The 24,000-nt window shown below is 49.7% G+C and overlaps 1 protein-coding gene across 4 annotated transcripts in view; it reads left to right on the top strand.

Annotated features, from left to right (window-relative positions):
- LOC110487146 (serine/threonine-protein kinase SMG1) overlaps positions 1-24,000 on the top strand; it is a 164,399-nt gene that overhangs the window by 51,375 nt on the left and 89,024 nt on the right. For all 4 annotated transcript variants that reach the window (XM_036942081.1, XM_036942078.1, XM_036942080.1 and 1 more), the window contains 13 exons: positions 483-679; positions 1,833-1,994; positions 3,671-3,825; positions 5,676-5,821; positions 6,047-6,382; positions 8,291-8,435; positions 10,786-10,936; positions 13,756-13,876; positions 14,010-14,267; positions 14,437-14,538; positions 14,712-14,891; positions 15,032-15,176; positions 22,984-23,122. In XM_036942081.1, coding sequence (XP_036797976.1) covers positions 483-679; positions 1,833-1,994; positions 3,671-3,825; positions 5,676-5,821; positions 6,047-6,382; positions 8,291-8,435; positions 10,786-10,936; positions 13,756-13,876; positions 14,010-14,267; positions 14,437-14,538; positions 14,712-14,891; positions 15,032-15,176; positions 22,984-23,122 — 2,237 coding nt within the window. The remainder of the gene's footprint in view (positions 1-482; positions 680-1,832; positions 1,995-3,670; positions 3,826-5,675; positions 5,822-6,046; positions 6,383-8,290; positions 8,436-10,785; positions 10,937-13,755; positions 13,877-14,009; positions 14,268-14,436; positions 14,539-14,711; positions 14,892-15,031; positions 15,177-22,983; positions 23,123-24,000) is intronic.

The raw sequence follows: 24,000 nt of genomic DNA on the forward strand, positions 1-24,000 counted from the left end.
TTTCCATTTGATTTGAGTCATTTGAAAGTATATTGAGGCCCCCCTATTCCATCCTATACACATTCTGGATATACATGTTGCCTCTTTCAAGAACATATCCTTCCCTCTCTCCCTCTTCTCTTCTCCCTCTCTCCTCCCTCCTCCCCTTCCTCTCTCCTCCCTCCCTCCTCTCCTCCATCCCTCCCTCCCTCTCTCCTCCCCTCCTCCCCTCCCTCCCTCCCTCTCTCCTCTCTCCCTCCTCCCCTCCCTCCCTCCCTCCCTCCCTCCCTCCTCCCTATCTCCTCTCCCCCCTCCTCCCCTCTCTCCTCCCCTCCCTCTCTCCTCTCCTCCCCTCCCTCTCTCCTCCCCTCCCTCCCTCTCCCCTCTCTCCTCCCCTCCTCCCCTCTCTCCTCCCCTCCTCCCCTCTCTCCTCCCCTCCCTCTCTCCTCCCCTCCCTCTCCCCTCTCTCCCCCCTCCTCTCCTCTCTCCTCCCTCCTCTCCAGGTATAATCCGCAGCCTGGCGGCCCACAGTCTGAACACTGAACAGGAGCTCAGCCAATGGAGCGGCGGCGACACAGACGACGGTCACCATAGCAACCAGCTGCGTCTGGCGCTGCTCTTGCAGTTCCTGGAAAACCTGGAGAAACTGATGTACAACGCCTACGAGGGCTGTGCCAACGCTCTGACCGCTCCACCCAAGGTACACACACACCTACACACACACACACCTACACACCTACACACACACACACCTACACTATGAGATACTGATGTACAACGCCTACGAGGGCTGTGCCAACGCTCTGACCGCTCCACCCAAGGTACACACACACCTACACACACACACACCTACACTATGAGATACTGATGTACAGCTCCTACGAGAGCTGTCCCAACGTGCTGACCGCACCGCCCAATATACACACACACACACCCCTACACTATGAGATACTGATGTACAGCTCCTACGAGAGCTGTCCCAACGTGCTGACCGCACCGCCCAATATACACACACACACACACCCCTACACTATGAGATACTGATGTACAACGCCTACGAGGGCTGTGCCAACGCTCTGACCGCTCCACCCAAGGTACACACACACCTACACACACACACACCTACACACCTACACACACACACCCCTACACTATGAGATACTGATGTACAACGCCTACGAGGGCTGTGCCAACGCTCTGACCGCTCCACCCAAGGTACACACACACCTACACACACACACACCTACACTATGAGATACTGATGTACAGCTCCTACGAGAGCTGTCCCAACGTGCTGACCGCACCGCCCAATATACACACACACACACCCCTACACTATGAGATACTGATGTACAGCTCCTACGAGAGCTGTCCCAACGTGCTGACCGCACCGCCCAATATACACACACACACACACCCCTACACTATGAGATACTGATGTACAACGCCTACGAGGGCTGTGCCAACGCTCTGACCGCTCCACCCAAGGTACACACACACCTACACACACACACACCTACACACCTACACACACACACCCCTACACTATGAGATACTGATGTACAACGCCTACGAGGGCTGTGCCAACGCTCTGACCGCTCCACCCAAGGTACACACACACCTACACACACACACACCTACACTATGAGATACTGATGTACAGCTCCTACGAGAGCTGTCCCAACGTGCTGACCGCACCGCCCAATATACACACACACACACCCCTACACTATGAGATACTGATGTACAGCTCCTACGAGAGCTGTCCCAACGTGCTGACCACACCGCCCCAAGTGGCCCCCAGCTCCTAATGTTAACTATGTTTTTCTCTCTCTCCTTCCCTCTGTATCCAGGGTATCAGAACATTCTTCTATACCAACCGTCAGACCTGCCAGGATTGGCTGACTCGTATCCGCCTGGCCCTGATGAGGGTGGGGCTTCTATCCGGCCAACCAGCAGTCACCGTGCGCCACGGCTTGGACCTGCTGACTGAGATCCAGAACAGCAGCACTCTGGTAACGGGAGGAGAGACGCACAGTCCCAGGCTTGTGTCCTAAACCACACCCTATTCCCTATATAGTGCACTACTTTTGACCAGAGACCCAACTGAACCTAGTGTTCTTGACCACACAGAGAAACACACTCAGCATTACCTTGTTCCAACAGTCAGTCAACTGTTTTCAACCACGACCCCTTTACCCGAAGTTACTAAATACATCACCTGTAACTGACCCCCCCCCATGTCTCCTCTCTGTAGGGTCCATGTATCTTCTGGTCACCTGTAACTGACACCCCCCCATGTCTCCTCTCTGTAGGGTCCAGGTCTCTACTGGTCATCTGTAACTGACCCCCATGTCTCCTCTCTGTAGGGTCCATGTATCTTCTGGTCACCTGTAACTGACACCCCCCCATGTCTCCTCTCTGTAGGGTCCATGTATCTTCTGGTCACCTGTAACTGACACCCCCCCATGTCTCCTCTCTGTAGGGTCCATGTATCTTCTGGTCACCTGTAACTGACACCCCCCCATGTCTCCTCTCTGTAGGGTCCATGTATCTTCTGGTCACCTGTAACTGACACCCCCCCATGTCTCCTCTCTGTAGGGTCCATGTATCTTCTGGTCACCTGTAACTGACACCCCCCCATGTCTCCTCTCTGTAGGGTCCATGTATCTTCTGGTCACCTGTAACTGACACCCCCCCATGTCTCCTCTCTGTAGGGTCCATGTATCTTCTGGTCACCTGTAACTGACACCCCCCCATGTCTCCTCTCTGTAGGGTCCATGTATCTTCTGGTCACCTGTAACTGACACCCCCCCATGTCTCCTCTCTGTAGGGTCCATGTATCTTCTGGTCACCTGTAACTGACCCCCATGTCTCCTCTCTGTAGGGTCCATGTATCTTCTGGTCACCTGTAACTGACACCCCCCCATGTCTCCTCTCTGTAGGGTCCATGTATCTTCTGGTCACCTGTAACTGACACCCCCCCATGTCTCCTCTCTGTAGGGTCCATGTATCTTCTGGTCACCTGTAACTGACACCCCCCCATGTCTCCTCTCTGTAGGGTCCATGTATCTTCTGGTCATCTGTAACTGACCCCCATGTCTCCTCTCTGTAGGGTCCATGTATCTTCTGGTCACCTGTAACTGACACCCCCCCATGTCTCCTCTCTGTAGGGTCCAGGTCTCTACTGGTCACCTGTAACTGACCCCCATGTCTCCTCTCTGTAGGGTCCATGTCTCTACTGGTCATCTGTAACTGACCCCCATGTCTCCTCTCTGTAGGGTCCAGGTCTCTACTGGTCACCTGTAACTGACCCCCATGTCTCCTCTCTGTAGGGTCCATGTCTCTACTGGTCATCTGTAACTGACCCCCATGTCTCCTCTCTGTAGGATCCAGGTCTCCTCTGGTCACCTGTAACTGGCCCCCATGTCTCCTCTCTGTAGGGTCCAGGTCTCCTCTGGTCACCTGTAACTGACCCCCATGTCTCCTCTGGTCACCTGTAACTGACCCCCATGTCTCCTCTCTGTAGGGTCCAGGTCTCTACTGGTCACCTGTAACTGACCCCCATGTCTCCTCTCTGTAGGGTCCAGGTCTCTACTGGTCATCTGTAACTGACCCCCATGTCTCCTCTCTGTAGGGTCCAGGTCTCTTCTGGTCATCTGTAACTGACCACCATGTCTCCTCTCTGTAGGGTCCAGAGTTGGAGGCTCCTCTGGTGATGCTGGTAGAGGCTCTGTGTGAACTTCACTGTCCTGAGGCTATCCAGGGTTTAGCTGCCTGGAGTCTCACCAACACTGGCAAGAGTCTGGCTTGGGTCAGCTCTGTGGCACTACAGGCTGAGGGGCGGTAAGGAAAACACCCCTGTGTGTGTGTGTGTGTGTGTGTGTGTGTGTCTCAAGTGGAGGCCAAGCCTAGTGTATTTAAGGGGAAATTCTTGACGAATTTAACTTTCTAAATGCCTCATGATCTTAGTTCCCATCAGAACCTAAAATATACGCTTGTTTTATACAAATGTTTTGAAATAAAAATATATAAGCAAACACTATACAGCCTCACCATGGTTACAACTGGAATGTTGCTCTATGATGTCATGGTTGGTTACAACTGGAATGTTGCTCTATGATGTCATGGTTGGTTACAACTGGAATGTTGCTCTATGATGTCATGGCTGGTTACAACTGGAATGTTGCTCTACGATGTCATGGCTGGTTACAACTGGAATGTTGCTCTATGATGTCATGGATGGTTACAACTGGAATGTTGCTCTATGATGTCATGGCTGGTTACAACTGGAATGTTGCTCTACGATGTCATGGCTGGTTACAACTGGAATGTTGCTCTATGATGTCATGGCTGGTTACAACTGGAATGCTGCTCTATGATGTCATGGCTGGTTACAACTGGAATGTTTGTTCTATGATGTCATGGATGGTTACAACTGGAATGTTGCTCTATGATGTCATGGCTGGTTACAACTGGAATGCTGCTCTATGATGTCATGGCTGGTTACAACTGGAATGTTGCTCTATGATGTCATGGTTGGTTACAACTGGAATGTTGCTCTATGATGTCATGGCTGGTTACAACTGGAATGTTGCTCTATGATGTCATGGTTGGTTACAACTGGAATGTTGCTCTACGATGTCATGGCTGGTTACAACTGGAATGTTGCTCTATGATGTCATGGCTGGTTACAACTGGAATGTTGCTCTATGATGTCATGACTGGTTACAACTGGAATGTTGAGCTATGATGTCATGGATGGTTACAACTGGAATGCTGCTCTATGATGTCATGGCTGGTTACAACTGGAATGCTGCTCTATGATGTCATGACTGGTTACAACTGGAATGTTTGTTCTATGATGTCATGGCTGGTTACAACTGGAATGTTGCTCTATGATGTCATTTATGGTGACAACTGGAATGTTGCTCTACGATGTCATGGTTGGTTACAACTGGAATGTTGCTCTATGATGTCATGGCTGGTTACAACTGGAATGTTGAGCTATGATGTCATGGTTGGTTACAACTGGAATGTTGCTCTATGATGTCATGGCTGGTTACAACTAAAATGTTGAGCTATGATGTCAATGATGGTCGGTCCTTAAATCCGAAGCTCTGTCTGTGAATTTGAGTGGTTACATTTCTCCAGTCCCATCCCTCAGCTTTTTACCCAAACGGGGCAGTGAGTACACTTTGTTTCAACTGCTGAATGCCACTTTAAATGTAGTCAAGAAGCAGGTAGTACACACCTCTGTTGTCCATAGATGCTGTTAAATGGTATGTTCAGACCATATTATAACCTCTGTCATATCATATATGACCATACCTCTCTGTCAAGACCCTATAGTAACCCATACCTCTCTGTAAATACCATATAGTAACCCATACCTCTCTGTAAATAACCTATAGTGACCCATACCTCTCTCTCTGTCAAGACCATATAGTAACCCATACCTCTCTCTGTCAAGACCATATAGTAACCCATACCTCTCTGTAAATACCCTATAGTAACCCATACCTCTCTCTGTAAATACCATATAGTAGCCCATACCTCTCTGTAAATACCCTATAGTAGCCCATACCTCTCTGTAAATACCCTATAGTGACCCATACCTCTCTGTCAAGACCCTATAGTGACCCATACCTCTCTCTCTGTCAAGACCATGTAGTAACCCATACCTCTCTCTCTAGGTTTGAGAAGGCTGCAGTGGAGTACCAGGAACAGCTGTGTGCCGTGACGGGGATGGACTGTTCCATTAAGGGCTTCGACCGCTCACTCCTCAAACTGGGCGGAGCCAACAGCTCTAACACAGCCAGCCCCAAACACAATGGCAACGGTGAGAGACACACAGCTCTAACACAGCCAGCCCCAAACACACTGGCAACGGTGAGAGACACACAGCTCTAACACAGCCAGCCCCAAACACACTGGCAACGGTGAGAAGCGGAATAGGGGGGCATTTCAGAGGCAACCACTAGCTGATAATAACCAAGTGTTCCCCTCTCTCTCCTCCTCCTTTCCTCTCTTCTCCTTCTGCCTCTCCCCTCTCTTTCTCCTTCAGGTGACGGCAGGAAGACGGTTCTCCTCAAGTCCAACGAGTGTTCCTCCGAGGTGCTCAACCTCCTTGCCAATAAGGCATGCCAGTGCTATGTGGCCCTCGGCGATTGGTCCTCGGTGCAGGAGTGGCAGGCCAGCGTGCACGCCTTCAAGAAGAACCCTGGTAACCCTGCCGCAGCGAGCGTGCACCTGAAGACAGACTTCAACTACGTACGGGCACTGAGCTGCTTCGAGGACGGAGACTTCCCAGAATGCCGTGCTCAGCTGGAGCTCCTGGCGGGGGAGAGAGACGACTACGGCCTGCTCAACTCCACCTCTACTGGCTCCAAGGACAAACTAGGTAGGAGGGCGAGAGGGAGGACTAGGGCCTGGTCAACTCCACCGCTACTGGCTCCAAGAATAAACTAGGTAGGAGGGCGAGAGAGAGGACTAAGGCCCGCTCAGCTCCACCTGCTCCAAGAATAAACTAGGTAGGAGGGCGAGAGAGAGGACTAAGGCCTGCTCAGCTCCACCTGCTCCAAGAATAAACTAGGTAGGAGGGAGAGAGAGAGGACTAAGGCCTGCTCAGCTCCACCTGCTCCAAGAATAAACTAGGTAGGAGGGCGAGAGAGAGGACTAAGGCCTGCTCAGCTCCACCTGCTCCAAGAATAAACTAGGTAGGAGGGAGAGAGAGAGGACTAATGCCTGGTCAACTCCACCTGTTCCAAGAATAAACTATAGGTAGGAGGGAGAGAGAGAGGACTAATGCCTGGTCACCTCCACCTGCTCCAAGAATAAAGTAGGTAGGAGGGAGAGAGAGAGGACTAATGCCTGGTCAGCTCCACCTGCTCCAAGAATAAACTAGGTAGGAGGGAGAGAGAGAGGACTAATGCCTGGTCAACTCCACCTGCTCCAAGAATAAACTAGGTAGGAGGGAGAGAGAGAGGACTAATGCCTGGTCAACTCCACCTGCTCCAAGAATAAACTAGGTAGGAGGGAGAGAGAGAGGACTAATGCCTGGTCAACTCCACCTGCTCCAAGAATAAACTAGGTAGGAGGGAGAGAGAGAGGACTAAGGCCTGCTCAGCTCCACCTGCTCCAAGAATAAACTAGGTAGGAGGGAGAGAGAGAGGACTAATGCCTGGTCAACTCCACCTGCTCCAAGAATAAACTAGGTAGTAGGGAGAGAGAGAGGACTAAGGCCTGCTCAGCTCCACCTGCTCCAAGAATAAACTAGGTAGGAGGGAGAGAGGGAGGACTAATGCCTGGTCAACTCCACCTGCTCCAAGAATAAACTAGGTAGGAGGGAGAGAGAGAGGACTAATGCCTGCTCAGCTCCACCTGCTCCAAGAATAAACTAGGTAGGAGGGAGAGAGAGAGGACTAAGGCCTGCTCAGCTCCACCTGCTCCAATAATAAACTAGGTAGGAGGGAGAGAGGGAGGACTAAGGCCTGCTCAGCTCCACCTGCTCCAAGAATAAACTAGGTAGGAGGGAGAGAGGGAGGACTAAGGCCTGCTCAGCTCCACCTGCTCCAAGAATAAACTAGGTAGGAGGGAGAGAGGGAGGACTAAGGCCTGCTCAGCTCCACCTGCTCCAAGAATAAACTAGGTAGGAGGGAGAGAGAGAGGACTAAGGCCTGCTCAGCTCCACCTGCTCCAAGAATAAACTATAGGTAGGAGGGAGAGAGAGAGGACTAAGGCCTGCTCAGCTCCACCTGCTCCAAGAATAAACTAGGTAGGAGGGAGAGAGAGAGGACTAAGGCCTGCTCAGCTCCACCTGCTCCAAGAATAAACTAGGTAGGAGGGAGAGAGAGAGGACTAAGGCCTGCTCAGCTCCACCAGCTCCAAGAATAAACTAGGTAGGAGGGAGAGAGGGAGGACTAAGGCCTGCTCAGCTCCACCTGCTCCAAGAATAAACTAGGTAGGAGGGAGAGAGAGAGGACTACGGCCTGCTCAGCTCCACCTGCTCCAAGAATAAACTAGGTAGGAGGGAGAGAGGGAGGACTAATGCCTGGTCAACTCCACCTGCTCCAAGAATAAACTAGGTAGGAGGGAGAGAGGGAGGACTAATGCCTGGTCAGCTCCACCTGCTCCAAGAATAAACTAGGTAGGAGGGTGTCTGAGACTCAGTTTTCAGTTTTGAGTCTAGACTCCTTAGAGGTGTGTGTCTTAATGGTGTGTGTTTTTCTAACGTGTCTGTTTGTTTCTAACGTGTGTGTGTGTGTGTGTGTGTGTGTGTGTGTGTGTGTGTGTGTGTGTGTGTGTGTAGACCTGAAGCGTCTCCTCCCGGCAGTGTTGAGTCCGGACCCCTCAGAACTGCAGAAGGCCATTGAGGTGCAGCTGCTGCGGAGCGCTGTGGCTGCCATGACAACGGCCAATCACGAGCAGGAACAGAAGGCCATGCCCACCTCGGAGTGAGTCTCTCATTGGATCTCGGAGGTCACTTTTAGTTGAATCCTGGTATTAATGTGTTAGTGCTGGGTAGGAACAAAAACCTGCTGGATTGTGGAACACTTAATTGGGAAGATTTCAATCGCATACGCCTCGTCTCCTTCTCAAAAACCCATTGGAGGAGGTGAGAGGGGCGGGGACCTCTGGCTCTGTCATCCAATGGGAGACCGAGGAGACGCCAGTATTTCATTGAGCTCTTCCATGATGTCTTCCACATTCCATTTGGGTTGAGCTGAGTTCTGTTGGACTGACTGCCGGTTCTGTCTGTGCTGCCCTATGGGCCCTGGTCAAAAGGAGTGCACTATATAGGGAACCATTTGGGTTGAGCTGAGTTCTGTTGGACTGACTGCCGGTTCTGTCTGTGCTGCCCTATGGGCCCTGGTCAAAAGGAGTGCACTATATAGGGAACCATTTGGGTTGAGCTGAGTTCTGTTGGACTGACTGCGGGTTCTGTCTGTGCTGCCCTATGGGCCCTGGTCAAAAGGAGTGCACTATATAGGGAACCATTTGGGTTGAGCTGAGTTCTGTTGGACTGACTGCCGGTTCTGTCTGTGCTGCCCTATGGGCCCTGGTCAAAAGGAGTGCACTATATAGGGAACCATTTGGGTTGAGCTGAGTTCTGTTGGACTGACTGCCGGTTCTGTCTGTGCTGCCCTATGGGCCCTGGTCAAAAGGAGTGCACTATATAGGGAACCATTTGGGTTGAGCTGAGTTCTGTTGGACTGACTGCGGGTTCTGTCTGTGCTGCCCTATGGGCCCTGGTCAAAAGGAGTGCACTATATAGGGAACCATTTGGGTTGAGCTGAGTTCTGTTGGACTGACTGCCGGTTCTGTCTGTGCTGCCCTATGGGCCCTGGTCAAAAGGAGTGCACTATATAGGGAACCATTTGGGTTGAGCTGAGTTCTGTTGGACTGACTGCGGGTTCTGTCTGTGCTGCCCTATGGGCCCTGGTCAAAAGGAGTGCACTATATAGGGAACCATTTGGGTTGAGCTGAGTTCTGTTGGACTGACTGCCGGTTCTGTCTGTGCTGCCCTATGGGCCCTGGTCAAAAGGAGTGCACTATATAGGGAACCATTTGGGTTGAGCTGAGTTCTGTTGGACTGACTGCGGGTTCTGTCTGTGCTGCCCTATGGGCCCTGGTCAAAAGGAGTGCACTATATAGGGAACCATTTGGGTTGAGCTGAGTTCTGTTGGACTGACTGCGGGTTCTGTCTGTGCTGCCCTATGGGCCCTGGTCAAAAGGAGTGCACTATATAGGGAACCATTTGGGTTGAGCTGAGTTCTGTTGGACTGACTGCCGGTTCTGTCTGTGCTGCCCTATGGGCCCTGGTCAAAAGGAGTGCACTATATAGGGAACCATTTGGGTTGAGCTGAGTTCTGTTGGACTGACTGCCGGTTCTGTCTGTGCTGCCCTATGGGCCCTGGTCAAAAGGAGTGCACTATATAGGGAACCATTTGGGTTGAGCTGAGTTCTGTTGGACTGACTGCCGGTTCTGTCTGTGCTGCCCTATGGGCCCTGGTCAAAAGGAGTGCACTATATAGGGAACCATTTGGGTTGAGCTGAGTTCTGTTGGACTGACTGCCGGTTCTGTCTGTGCTGCCCTATGGGCCCTGGTCAAAAGGAGTGCACTATATAGGGAACCATTTGGGTTGAGCTGAGTTCTGTTGGACTGACTGCCGGTTCTGTCTGTGCTGCCCTATGGGCCCTGGTCAAAAGGAGTGCACTATATAGGGAACCATTTGGGTTGAGCTGAGTTCTGTTGGACTGACTGCCGGTTCTGTCTGTGCTGCCCTATGGGCCCTGGTCAAAAGGAGTGCACTATATAGGGAACCATTTGGGTTGAGCTGAGTTCTGTTGGACTGACTGCCGGTTCTGTCTGTGCTGCCCTATGGGCCCTGGTCAAAAGGAGTGCACTATATAGGGAACCATTTGGGTTGAGCTGAGTTCTGTTGGACTGACTGCCGGTTCTGTCTGTGCTGCCCTATGGGCCCTGGTCAAAAGGAGTGCACTATATAGGGAACCATTTGGGTTGAGCTGAGTTCTGTTGGACTGACTGCCGGTTCTGTCTGTGCTGCCCTATGGGCCCTGGTCAAAAGGAGTGCACTATATAGGGAACCATTTGGGACAGACTATGTACACTCTCGTTCGCTTCTTCCCATCTGTCTAAACGCTTCGGTAATTGGTGGAGACTTAGTGGGAGTTTCCACCTTGTTTCAGAACCCAGTCATTTCCTTTTCGATCAGAGACAGGAAGTGAAGACACTGGGAGGAAGGAGAGGTAATAGCTTACGTCTTCTGTGTGTGTTTACAGTACCCTGGTCCGTTACCTGAAGCAGACGGGTCGTATCTGTCTGGGTCCCCTCCGCCTCTCCACTCTCACCCTCTCTGACGGCCTACCCACTCTGGCCACCCTGCAGCTATACAGCTGCTCTGCCCTGGAGAACACACTGAGTGGACAGGAGGTACACACACACACACACACACACACACAAAGACCCTCGCCAGCCTGCATCTACACTGCTGCTCTCCCCTGGAGAACACACTGAGCGGACAGGAGGTACACACACACACACACACACACACACAGACCCTCGCCAGCCTGCATCTACACTGCTGCTCTCCCCTGGAGAACACACTGAGCGGACAGGAGGTACACACACACACACACACACACACACACACACACACACACACACACAGACTCTCGCCAGCCTGCATCTACACTGCTGCTCTCCCCTGGAGAACACACTGAGCGGACAGGAGGAATACACACACACACACACACACAGACTCTCGCCAGCCTGCATCTACACTGCTGCTCTCCCCTGGAGAACACACTGAGCGGACAGGAGGTACACACACACACACACACACACACAGACCCTTGCCAGCCTGCATCTACACTGCTGCTCTCCCCTGGAGAACACACTGAGCGGACAGGAGGTACACACACACACACACACACAGACCCTCGCCAGCCTGCATCTACACTGCTGCTCTCCCCTGGAGAACACACTGAGCGGACAGGAGGTACACACACACACACACACACACACACACACACACACACACACACACAGACCCTCGCCAGCCTGCATCTACACTGCTGCTCTCCCCTGGAGAACACACTGAGCGTACTCTAAATGACCAACAGTATGTGGGACACCTGATCGTCAAACATCTCATTTCAAAATCATGGCCATTAACACGGAGTTGGTCCCCCCTTTGCTGCTATAACAGCCTCCACTCTTCTGGGAAGGCTTTCCACTAGATGTTGGAACATTGCTGCTATAACAGCCTCCACTCTTCTGGGAAGGCTTTCCACTAGATGTTGGAACATTGCTGCTATAACAGCCTCCACTCTTCTGGGAAGGCTTTCTACTAGATGTTGGAACATTGCTGCTATAACAGCCTCCATTCTTCTGGGAAGGCTTTCCACTAGATGTTGGAACATTGCTGCTATAACAGCCTCCACTCTTCTGGGAAGGTTTTCCACTAGATGTTGGAACATTGCTGCTATAACAGCCTCCACTCTTCTGGGAAGGCTTTCCACTAGATGTTGGAACATTGCTGCTATAACAGCCTCCACTCTTCTGGGAAGGCTTTCCACTAGATGTTGGAACATTGCTGCTATAACAGCCTCCACTCTTCTGGGAAGGCTTTCCACTAGATGTTGGAACATTGCTGCTATAACAGCCTCCACTCTTCTGGGAAGGCTTTCCACTAGATGTTGGAACATTGCTGCTATAACAGCCTCCACTCTTCTGGGAAGGCTTTCTACTAGATGTTGGAACATTGCTGCTATAACAGCCTCCATTCTTCTGGGAAGGCTTTCCACTAGATGTTGGAACATTGCTGCTATAACAGCCTCCACTCTTCTGGGAAGGTTTTCCACTAGATGTTGGAACATTGCTGCTATAACAGCCTCCACTCTTCTGGGAAGGCTTTCCACTAGATGTTGGAACATTGCTGCTATAACAGCCTCCACTCTTCTGGGAAGGCTTTCCACTAGATGTTGGAACATTGCTGCTATAACAGTCTCCACTCTTCTGGGAAGGCTTTCCACTAGATGTTGGAACATTGCTGCTATAACAGTCTCCACTCTTCTGGGAAGGCTTTCCACTAGATGTTGGAACATTGCTGCTATAACAGCCTCCACTCTTCAGGGAAGGCTTTCTACTAGATGTTGGAACATTGCTGCTATAACAGCCTCCACTCTTCTGGGAAGGTTTTCCACTAGATGTTGGAACATTGCTGCTATAACAGCCTCCACTCTTCTGGGAAGGCTTTTCACTAGATGTTGGAACATTGCTGCAGGGACTTGCTTCCATTCAGCCACAAGAGCATTAGTGAGGTCGGGTGATTAGGCCTGACTCGCAGTCGGCGTTCCAATTCAGGTGTTCAATGGGGTTGAGGTCAGGGCTCTGTGCAGTTCAGTCAAGTTCTTCCACACCGGTCTCGACAAACCTTTTCTGTATGGACCTGGCTTTGTGCAGGGGGACATTGTCATGCTGAAACAGGAAAGGGCCTTCCCTAAACTGTTACCACAAAGTTGGAAGCACAGAATCGTCTAGAATGTCATTGTATGCTGTAGCGTTAAGATTTCCCTTCACTGGAACTAAGGGCAGATTAGTTGCTGACAGATGGTGACAGATGGTGAATCGTGATTCATCAGTCCAGAGAAAACGTTTCCACTGCTCCAGAGTCCAGAGTCGGCGAGCTTCACACCACTCCAGCCGACGCTTCACATTGAGCACAGTGATCTGAGGCTTTTGTGCGGCTGCTCTGCCATAGAAACCCATTTCATGAAGCTCCCGACGAACAGTTCTTGTGCCGATGTTGCTTCCAGAAGGCAGTTGGGAACTCAGCAGTGAGTGTTGCAACCGAGGACTGACGATTCTTACGAGCTACGCGCTTCAGCACTCTGCGGTCCTGTTCTGTGAGCTTGTGTGGCCTACCACTTCGCGGCTGGGCCGTTGTTGCTCCTAGAGGTTTCCACTTCACAATAACAGCACTTACAGTTGACCGGGGAAGCTCTAGCAGGGCAGAAATTTGACCAACTGACTTGTTGGAAAGGTGGCATCCTATGACGGTGCCACGTTGAAAGTCACTGAACTCTTCAGTAAGGCCATTCTACTGTCAATGTTTGTCTATGGAGATTGCTCGGTTTTATACACCTGTCAGCAACGTGCGTGGCTGAAATAGCCAAATTCACTAATTTGAAGGGGTGTCTACATACTGCTGTGTGTGTACACCCCCCTAACCCTCTCCTCCTCTCCAGGACTGTCTGATCCCTCTGTACAGTGAAGCTCTCAGCACCTGTAAACAACAGGACGTCCAGCCGTGGCTCCACGCACTGAGATACACCATCTACCAGAGACAGCTACTGCTCAGGCTGAAAGGTAGACCGCGTCCCTGTGTGTGTGTGTCCCTGTGTGTGTGTTTGTGTCCCTGTGTGTGTGTTGTCCCCATCGCTGTGTCTTTGTCATGTGACTCACGTTAACCCTCTCCCTCTTCCTGTGTTCCATTACCCAGGCTCCTCTGCTCCGCTGGATGGCCACCTGATGGAACTATGTCTGACGGCCGTCAAGTTCGCCCGGAAACAGGGGAACATCGCCCTGGCAACGCGTCTGCTGGGCCAGTGCAGCGAGGAGGAGGAGGAGGAGGAGGAGGGGGAGGGGGCGGAGGAGGGGTTGAGCCGTGCGTTCAGGCGTCTGTCACTAGCGGGTGCTGTGGGGGAGAAGTGGGGACCTGAACTACAGATCGAGAAGGCTAAAGTCCTCTGCACCGCGGGTGAGTGTGTGTGTGTGTGTGTGTGTGTGTGTGTGTGTGTGTGTATGTGTGTTTTGGCTCACTCGTCTTTCTCTTTATCCACTTATTCCTCCCTCAACTCTCTCTCATGCCTCCACCTCTCTCCCCTCCTCTCCTTCCCTCTCCCCCCCTCTCCCCGTCTCCCCTCCAGGTCAGTCCCTGGCAGCCATGGAGATGTTGAGTTCCTGTGCTCTGTCTTTCTGTCGCTCAGGGAAGTGTGAGAGAGCCGCCTGTCGCTCCGTCCTCACTCTGTGTAAGTAGTGGTACCATTGTGTCACAAATGGCCCCCTATTCCCTACGTCGGGGCTCTTATTGGGGGGGGGGGGGGGGGGGTCAGGCGTACCAGGGTTGGTACCAGTCTCCCTGTGCATGCTGGGTAATGGATGCCTGATGCTCTGTTCCAACCGTCTGTCTCTGTGTCTGTAGGTAAGTGGCTGCTGGCGGACTGGAAGGACATGACCCCTCAGCTCAAACAGGTGGTGAAGAGGTCAGGGGTCATGACCCCAGGGGTCGCCGCCTTGCCCCCCATCAGCCGGAACATCACAGCCCTGCTGGAGCTACCCCTAGAGGACCAGGGCATGCCCCGAATCACAGCTGAGACCACAGGTAGGACACCCCCCCTCCCCCCCTCCCTAACCCCTCTCTTCCTCTAGTCTGTACCCTAACCCCTACACCCTAACCCCTCTCTTCCTCCAGTCTGTACCCTAACCCCTACACCCTAACCCCATCTCTCTCTGCCTCCATAGTGAGTGTGGGTGTAGGAGAACCAGACTTGGTCCTGGGGCAGCTCTACCAGTTGTCCACCAGTCAGGCTCCGGAGGTGGCCAAGTCCTGGGCGGCTCTCGCCAGCTGGGCCTATCGTTGGGGACGGAAGGTGGTCGACAACGCCAGGTACATATTCTGACAGTTGTTGTCACCCAGCAGGTTATCATGAAACACACGATGATAACAGACGTGATGCGTTCTGTGGTAGAAGCTGATAACATGACGTGGTGCGTTCTGTGGTAGAAGCTGATAACATGACGTGGTGCGTTCTGTGGTAGAAGCTGATAACATGACGTGATGCGTTCTGTGGTAGAAGCTGATAACATGACGTGGTGCGTTCTGTGGTAGAAGCTGATAACATGACGTGGTGCGTTCTGTGGTAGAAGCTGATAACATGACGTGATGCGTTCTGTGGTAGAAGCTGATAACATGACGTGGTGCGTTCTGTGGTAGAAGCTGATAACATGACGTGATGCGTTCTGTGGTAGAAGCTGATAACATGAATATGGACGTGGTGCGTTCTGTGGTAGAAGCTGATAACATGACGTGATGCGTTCTGTGGTAGAAGCTGATAACATGAATACAGACGTGATGCGTTCTGTGGTAGAAGCTGATAACATGACGTGATGCGTTCTGTGGTAGAAGCTGATAACATGACGTGGTGCGTTCTGTGGTAGAAGCTGATAACATGACGTGGTGCGTTCTGTGGTAGAAGCTGATAACATGACGTGGTGCGTTCTGTGGTAGAAGCTGATAACATGACGTGGTGCGTTCTGTGGTAGAAGCTGATAACATGACGTGACGCGTTCTGTGGTAGAAGCTGATAACATGACGTGGTGCGTTCTGTGGTAGAAGCTGATAACATGAATACAGACGTGATGCATTCTGTGGTAGAAGCTGATGACATGACGTGGTGCGTTCTGTGGTAGAAGCTGATAACATGACGTGGTGCGTTCTGTGGTAGAAGCTGATAACATGACGTGGTGCGTTCTGTGGTAGAAGCTGATAACATGACGTGATGTGTTCTGTGGTAGAAGCTGATAACATGACGTGGTGCGTTCTGTGGTAGAAGCTGATAACATGACGTGGTGCGTTCTGTGGTAGAAGCTGATAACATGACGTGGTGCGTTCTGTGGTAGAAGCTGATAACATGACGTGGTGCGTTCTGTGGTAGAAGCTGATAACATGACGTGATGCGTTCTGTGGTAGAAGCTGATAACATGACGTGATGCGTTCTGTGGTAGAAGCTGATAACATGACGTGATGCGTTCTGTGGTAGAAGCTGATAACATGACGTGATGCGTTCTGTGGTAGAAGCTGATAACATGACGTGATGCGTTCTGTGGTAGAAGCTGATAACATGACGTGGTGCGTTCTGTGGTAGAAGCTGATGACATGACGTGATGCGTTCTGTGGTAGAAGCTGATAACATGACGTGGTGTGTTCTGTGGTAGAAGCTGATAACATGACGTGATGCGTTCTGTGGTAGAAGCTGATAACATGACGTGATGCGTTCTGTGGTAGAAGCTGATAACATGACGTGATGCGTTCTGTGGTAGAAGCTGATAACATGACGTGATGCGTTCTGTGGTAGAAGCTGATAACATGACGTGATGCGTTCTGTGGTAGAAGCTGATAACATGACGTGATGCGTTCTGTGGTAGAAGCTGATAACATGAATACAGACGTGATGCGTTCTGTGGTAGAAGCTGATAACATGACGTGGTGCGTTCTGTGGTAGAAGCTGATAACATGAATACAGACGTGATGCGTTCTGTGGTAGAAGCTGATAACATGACGTGATTCGTTCTGTGGTAGAAGCTGATAACATGAATACAGACGTGATGCGTTCTGTGGTAGAAGCTGATAACATGACGTGATTCGTTCTGTGGTAGAAGCTGATAACATGACGTGGTGCGTTCTGTGGTAGAAGCTGATAACATGAATACAGACGTGATGCGTTCTGTGGTAGAAGCTGATAACATGAATACAGACGTGATGCGTTCTGTGGTAGAAGCTGATAACATGACGTGATGCGTTCTGTGGTAGAAGCTGATAACATGAATACAGACGTGATGCGTTCTGTGGTAGAAGCTGATAACATGACGTGATTCGTTCTGTGGTAGAAGCTGATAACATGACGTGGTGCGTTCTGTGGTAGAAGCTGATAACATGAATACAGACGTGGTGCGTTCTGTGGTAGAAGCTGATAACATGACGTGGTGCGTTCTGTGGTAGAAGCTGATAACATGAATACAGACGTGATGCGTTCTGTGGTAGAAGCTGATAACATGAATACTGACGTGGTGCGTTCTGTGGTAGAAGCTGATAACATGAATACTGACGTGATGCGTTCTGTGGTAGAAGCTGATAACATGAATACAGACGTGGTGCGTTCTGTGGTAGAAGCTGATAACATGAATACAGACGTGGTGCGTTCTGTGGTAGAAGCTGATAACATGACGTGATGCGTTCTGTGGTAGAAGCTGATAACATGACGTGGTGCGTTCTGTGGTAGAAGCTGATAACATGAATACAGACGTGGTGCGTTCTGTGGTAGAAGCTGATAACATGACGTGGTGCGTTCTGTGGTAGAAGCTGATAACATGAATACAGACGTGATGCGTTCTGTGGTAGAAGCTGATAACATGACGTGGTGCGTTCTGTGGTAGAAGCTGATAACATGACGTGGTGCGTTCTGTGGTAGAAGCTGATAACATGAATACTGACGTGGTGCGTTCTGTGGTAGAAGCTGATAACATGACGTGGTGCGTTCTGTGGTAGAAGCTGATAACATGAATACTGACGTGGTGCGTTCTGTGGTAGAAGCTGATAACATGACGTGGTGCGTTCTGTGGTAGAAGCTGATAACATGAATACTGACGTGGTGCGTTCTGTGGTAGAAGCTGATAACATGAATACAGACGTGATGCGTTCTGTGGTAGAAGCTGATAACATGAATACTGACGTGGTGCGTTCTGTGGTAGAAGCTGATAACATGAATACTGACGTGATGCGTTCTGTGGTAGAAGCTGATAACATGAATACAGACGTGGTGCGTTCTGTGGTAGAAGCTGATAACATGACGTGATGCGTTCTGTGATAGAAGCTGATAACATGAATACAGACGTGATGCGTTCTGTGGTAGAAGCTGATAACATGACGTGATGCGTTCTGTGGTAGAAGCTGATAACATGACGTGATGCGTTCTGTGGTAGAAGCTGATAACATGACGTGATGCGTTCTGTGGTAGAAGCTGATAACATGACGTGATGCGTTCTGTGGTAGAAGCTGATAACATGAATACAGACGTGATGCGTTCTGTGGTAGAAGCTGATAACATGACGTGGTGCGTTCTGTGGTAGAAGCTGATAACATGAATACAGACGTGATGCGTTCTGTGGTAGAAGCTGATAACATGACGTGATTCGTTCTGTGGTAGAAGCTGATAACATGAATACAGACGTGATGCGTTCTGTGGTAGAAGCTGATAACATGACGTGATTCGTTCTGTGGTAGAAGCTGATAACATGACGTGGTGCGTTCTGTGGTAGAAGCTGATAACATGAATACAGACGTGATGCGTTCTGTGGTAGAAGCTGATAACATGAATACAGACGTGATGCGTTCTGTGGTAGAAGCTGATAACATGACGTGATGCGTTCTGTGGTAGAAGCTGATAACATGAATACAGACGTGATGCGTTCTGTGGTAGAAGCTGATAACATGACGTGATTCGTTCTGTGGTAGAAGCTGATAACATGACGTGGTGCGTTCTGTGGTAGAAGCTGATAACATGACGTGGTGCGTTCTGTGGTAGAAGCTGATAACATGACGTGGTGCGTTCTGTGGTAGAAGCTGATAACATGAATACTGACGTGGTGCGTTCTGTGGTAGAAGCTGATAACATGACGTGGTGCGTTCTGTGGTAGAAGCTGATAACATGAATACTGACGTGGTGCGTTCTGTGGTAGAAGCTGATAACATGACGTGGTGCGTTCTGTGGTAGAAGCTGATAACATGAATACTGACGTGGTGCGTTCTGTGGTAGAAGCTGATAACATGAATACAGACGTGATGCGTTCTGTGGTAGAAGCTGATAACATGAATACTGACGTGGTGCGTTCTGTGGTAGAAGCTGATAACATGAATACTGACGTGATGCGTTCTGTGGTAGAAGCTGATAACATGAATACAGACGTGGTGCGTTCTGTGGTAGAAGCTGATAACATGACGTGATGCGTTCTGTGATAGAAGCTGATAACATGAATACAGACGTGATGCGTTCTGTGGTAGAAGCTGATAACATGACGTGATGCGTTCTGTGGTAGAAGCTGATAACATGACGTGATGCATTCTGTGGTAGAAGCTGATAACATGACGTGATGCGTTCTGTGGTAGAAGCTGATAACATGACGTGATGCGTTCTGTGGTAGAAGCTGATAACATGAATACAGACGTGATGCGTTCTGTGGTAGAAGCTGATAACATGACGTGGTGCGTTCTGTGGTAGAAGCTGATAACATGAATACAGACGTGATGCGTTCTGTGGTAGAAGCTGATAACATGACGTGATTCGTTCTGTGGTAGAAGCTGATAACATGAATACAGACGTGATGCGTTCTGTGGTAGAAGCTGATAACATGACGTGATTCGTTCTGTGGTAGAAGCTGATAACATGACGTGGTGCGTTCTGTGGTAGAAGCTGATAACATGAATACAGACGTGATGCGTTCTGTGGTAGAAGCTGATAACATGAATACAGACGTGATGCGTTCTGTGGTAGAAGCTGATAACATGACGTGATGCGTTCTGTGGTAGAAGCTGATAACATGAATACAGACGTGATGCGTTCTGTGGTAGAAGCTGATAACATGACGTGATTCGTTCTGTGGTAGAAGCTGATAACATGACGTGGTGCGTTCTGTGGTAGAAGCTGATAACATGAATACAGACGTGGTGCGTTCTGTGGTAGAAGCTGATAACATGACGTGGTGCGTTCTGTGGTAGAAGCTGATAACATGAATACAGACGTGATGCGTTCTGTGGTAGAAGCTGATAACATGAATACTGACGTGGTGCGTTCTGTGGTAGAAGCTGATAACATGAATACTGACGTGATGCGTTCTGTGGTAGAAGCTGATAACATGAATACAGACGTGGTGCGTTCTGTGGTAGAAGCTGATAACATGAATACAGACGTGGTGCGTTCTGTGGTAGAAGCTGATAACATGACGTGATGCGTTCTGTGGTAGAAGCTGATAACATGACGTGGTGCGTTCTGTGGTAGAAGCTGATAACATGAATACAGACGTGGTGCGTTCTGTGGTAGAAGCTGATAACATGACGTGGTGCGTTCTGTGGTAGAAGCTGATAACATGAATACAGACGTGATGCGTTCTGTGGTAGAAGCTGATAACATGACGTGATGCGTTCTGTGGTAGAAGCTGATAACATGACGTGGTGCGTTCTGTGGTAGAAGCTGATAACATGACGTGGTGCGTTCTGTGGTAGAAGCTGATAACATGAATACAGACGTGGTGCGTTCTGTGGTAGAAGCTGATAACATGACGTGGTGCGTTCTGTGGTAGAAGCTGATAACATGAATACTGACGTGGTGCGTTCTGTGGTAGAAGCTGATAACATGACGTGGTGCGTTCTGTGGTAGAAGCTGATAACATGAATACTGACGTGGTGCGTTCTGTGGTAGAAGCTGATAACATGAATACAGACGTGATGCGTTCTGTGGTAGAAGCTGATAACATGAATACTGACGTGGTGCGTTCTGTGGTAGAAGCTGATAACATGAATACTGACGTGATGCGTTCTGTGGTAGAAGCTGATAACATGAATACAGACGTGGTGCGTTCTGTGGTAGAAGCTGATAACATGACGTGGTGCGTTCTGTGGTAGAAGCTGATAACATGAATACAGACGTGGTGCGTTCTGTGGTAGAAGCTGATAACATGACGTGGTGCGTTCTGTGGTAGAAGCTGATAACATGAATACAGACGTGATGCGTTCTGTGGTAGAAGCTGATAACATGAATACTGACGTGGTGCGTTCTGTGGTAGAAGCTGATAACATGACGTGATGCGTTCTGTGGTAGAAGCTGATAACATGAATACTGACGTGATGCGTTCTGTGGTAGAAGCTGATAACATGAATACAGACGTGATTCGTTCTGTGGTAGAAGCTGATAACATGACGTGGTGCGTTCTGTGGTAGAAGCTGATAACATGACGTGATGCGTTCTGTGGTAGAAGCTGATAACATGAATACAGACGTGGTGCGTTCTGTGGTAGAAGCTGATAACATGACGCGTTCTGTGGTAGAAGCTGATAACATGAATACAGACGTGATGCGTTCTGTGGTAGAAGCTGATAACATGAATACAGACGTGATGCGTTCTGTGGTAGAAGCTGATAACATGACGTGGTGCGTTCTGTGGTAGAAGCTGATAACATGACGTGATGCGTTCTGTGGTAGAAGCTGATACCATGACGTGGTGCGTTCTGTGGTAGAAGCTGATAACATGAATACAGACGTGGTGCGTTCTGTGGTAGAAGCTGATAACATGAATACAGACGTGACGCGTTCTGTGGTAGAAGCTGATAACATGACGTGGTGCGTTCTGTGGTAGAAGCTGATAACATGACGTGGTGCGTTCTGTGGTAGAAGCTGATAACATGAATACAGACGTGGTGCGTTCTGTGGTAGAAGCTGATAACAGACGTGGTGCGTTCTGTGGTAGAAGCTGATAACATGAATACAGACGTGGTGCGTTCTGTGGTAGAAGCTGATAACATGACGTGATGCATTCTGTGGTAGAAGCTGATAACATGAATACAGACGTGATGCGTTCTGTGGTAGAAGCTGATAACATGAATACAGACGTGGTGCGTTCTGTGGTAGAAGCTGATAACATGACGTGATGCGTTCTGTGGTAGAAGCTGATAACATGACGTGGTGCGTTCTGTGGTAGAAGCTGATAACATGAATACAGACGTGGTGCGTTCTGTGGTAGAAGCTGATAACATGAATACAGACGTGGTGCGTTCTGTGGTAGAAGCTGATAACATGACGTGGTGCGTTCTGTGGTAGAAGCTGATAACATGAATACAGACGTGGTGCGTTCTGTGGTAGAAGCTGATAACATGACGTGGTGCGTTCTGTGGTAGAAGCTGATAACATGAATACAGACGTGGTGCGTTCTGTGGTAGAAGCTGATAACATGACGTGATGCGTTCTGTGGTAGAAGCTGATAACATGAATACTGACGTGGTGCGTTCTGTGGTAGAAGCTGATAACATGAATACAGACGTGATGCGTTCTGTGGTAGAAGCTGATAACATGACGTGGTGCGTTCTGTGGTAGAAGCTGATAACATGAATACAGACGTGGTGCGTTCTGTGGTAGAAGCTGATAACATGAATACAGACGTGGTGCGTTCTGTGGTAGAAGCTGATAACATGAATACAGACGTGGTGCGTTCTGTGGTAGAAGCTGATACCATGACGTGATGCGTTCTGTGGTAGAAGCCGTTGCTGATTAACATTATTTTTAAAATTCTTATGCAATGTTTCTCCTCTCTCTCTCCCATCTCCCTCTCCTTTCTCCTCCCATCTCCCTCTCCTTTCTCCTCTCTCTCCTCCCATCTCCCTCTCCTTTCTCCTCCCATCTCCCTCTCCTTTCTCCTCTCTCTCTCTCCTCCCATCTCCCTCTCCTTTCTCCTGTCTCTCCTCCCATCTCCCTCTCCTTTCTCCTCTCTCTCCTCCCATCTCCCTCTTCTTTCTCCTCTCTCTCCTCCCATCTCCCTCTCCTTTCTCCTCTCTCTCCTCCCATCTCCCTCTCCTTTCACCTCTCCTCCCCTACGTCCGTCCCTTCCTTACTCCTCCCATCTCTCTCTCATCTCCTCCCTCTATCCCTCCAGTCAAGGTGAAGGTGTGCCCCTGCTCCCGGGAGAGAAGAAGGAGATCGAGGACCTTCTCCCAGAATGCACCAGTGAGGAGGACAAGGAGAACATCTTCAGCATCCTGGGTCAGGCCATGTGTCGACCTGCTGGAATACAGGTGTGTGTGTGTGTGTGTGTGTGTGTTCATGAGGAATGAATTAGTAACTATTGTTTTAGTATGTACACATCTCGTACTTTCTCCCAGTGTTCGGAACAGATCATAGTTCATCCAGGATGGAAGTTTAGAACTGAGTCTACATGGAACTGAATAACTCAGGGGCTTGGTATGTGTCTGTCTTTTTCCATGTATCTCTCTACCTCTTAGTCTCTATAGTCTTGGTTCCTGACTCTCTACCTCATTTAGACTCTATAGTCTTGGTTCCTGACTCTCTACCTCTTTTAGACTCTATAGTCTTGGTTCCTGACTCTCTACCTCTTTTAGTCTCTATAGCCTTGATTCCTGACTCTCTCTACCTCTTTTAGTCTCTCTCGTCTTGATTCCTGACTGTCTCTACCTCTTTTAGACTCTATAGTCTTGATTCCTGACTGTCTCTACCTCATTTAGACTCTATATTCTTGATTCCTGACTGTCTCTACCTCTTTTAGACTCTATAGTCTTGATTCCTGACTGTCTCTACCTCATTTAGACTCTATATTCTTGATTCCTGACTGTCTCTACCTCTTTTAGTCTATATAGTCTTGATTCCTGACTGTCTCTACCTCTTTTAGTCTCTATAGTCTCGATTCCTGACTGTCTCTACCTCTTTTAGACTCTAGTCTTTATTCCTGACTGTCTCTACCTCTTTTAGTCTCTATAGTCTTGATTCCTGACTGTCTCTACCTCTTTTAGACTCTATATTCTTGATTCCTGACTGTCTCTACCTCTTTTAGTCTCTATAGTCTTGATTCCCGACTGTCTCTACCTCTTTTAGACTCTATAATCTTGATTCCTGACTGTCTCTACCTCTTTTAGTCTCTATAGTCTTGATTCCCGAC

This window comes from Oncorhynchus mykiss, chromosome 13, assembly GCF_013265735.2.
Source record: "Oncorhynchus mykiss isolate Arlee chromosome 13, USDA_OmykA_1.1, whole genome shotgun sequence".
Lineage (NCBI taxonomy): Eukaryota > Metazoa > Chordata > Actinopteri > Salmoniformes > Salmonidae > Oncorhynchus > Oncorhynchus mykiss.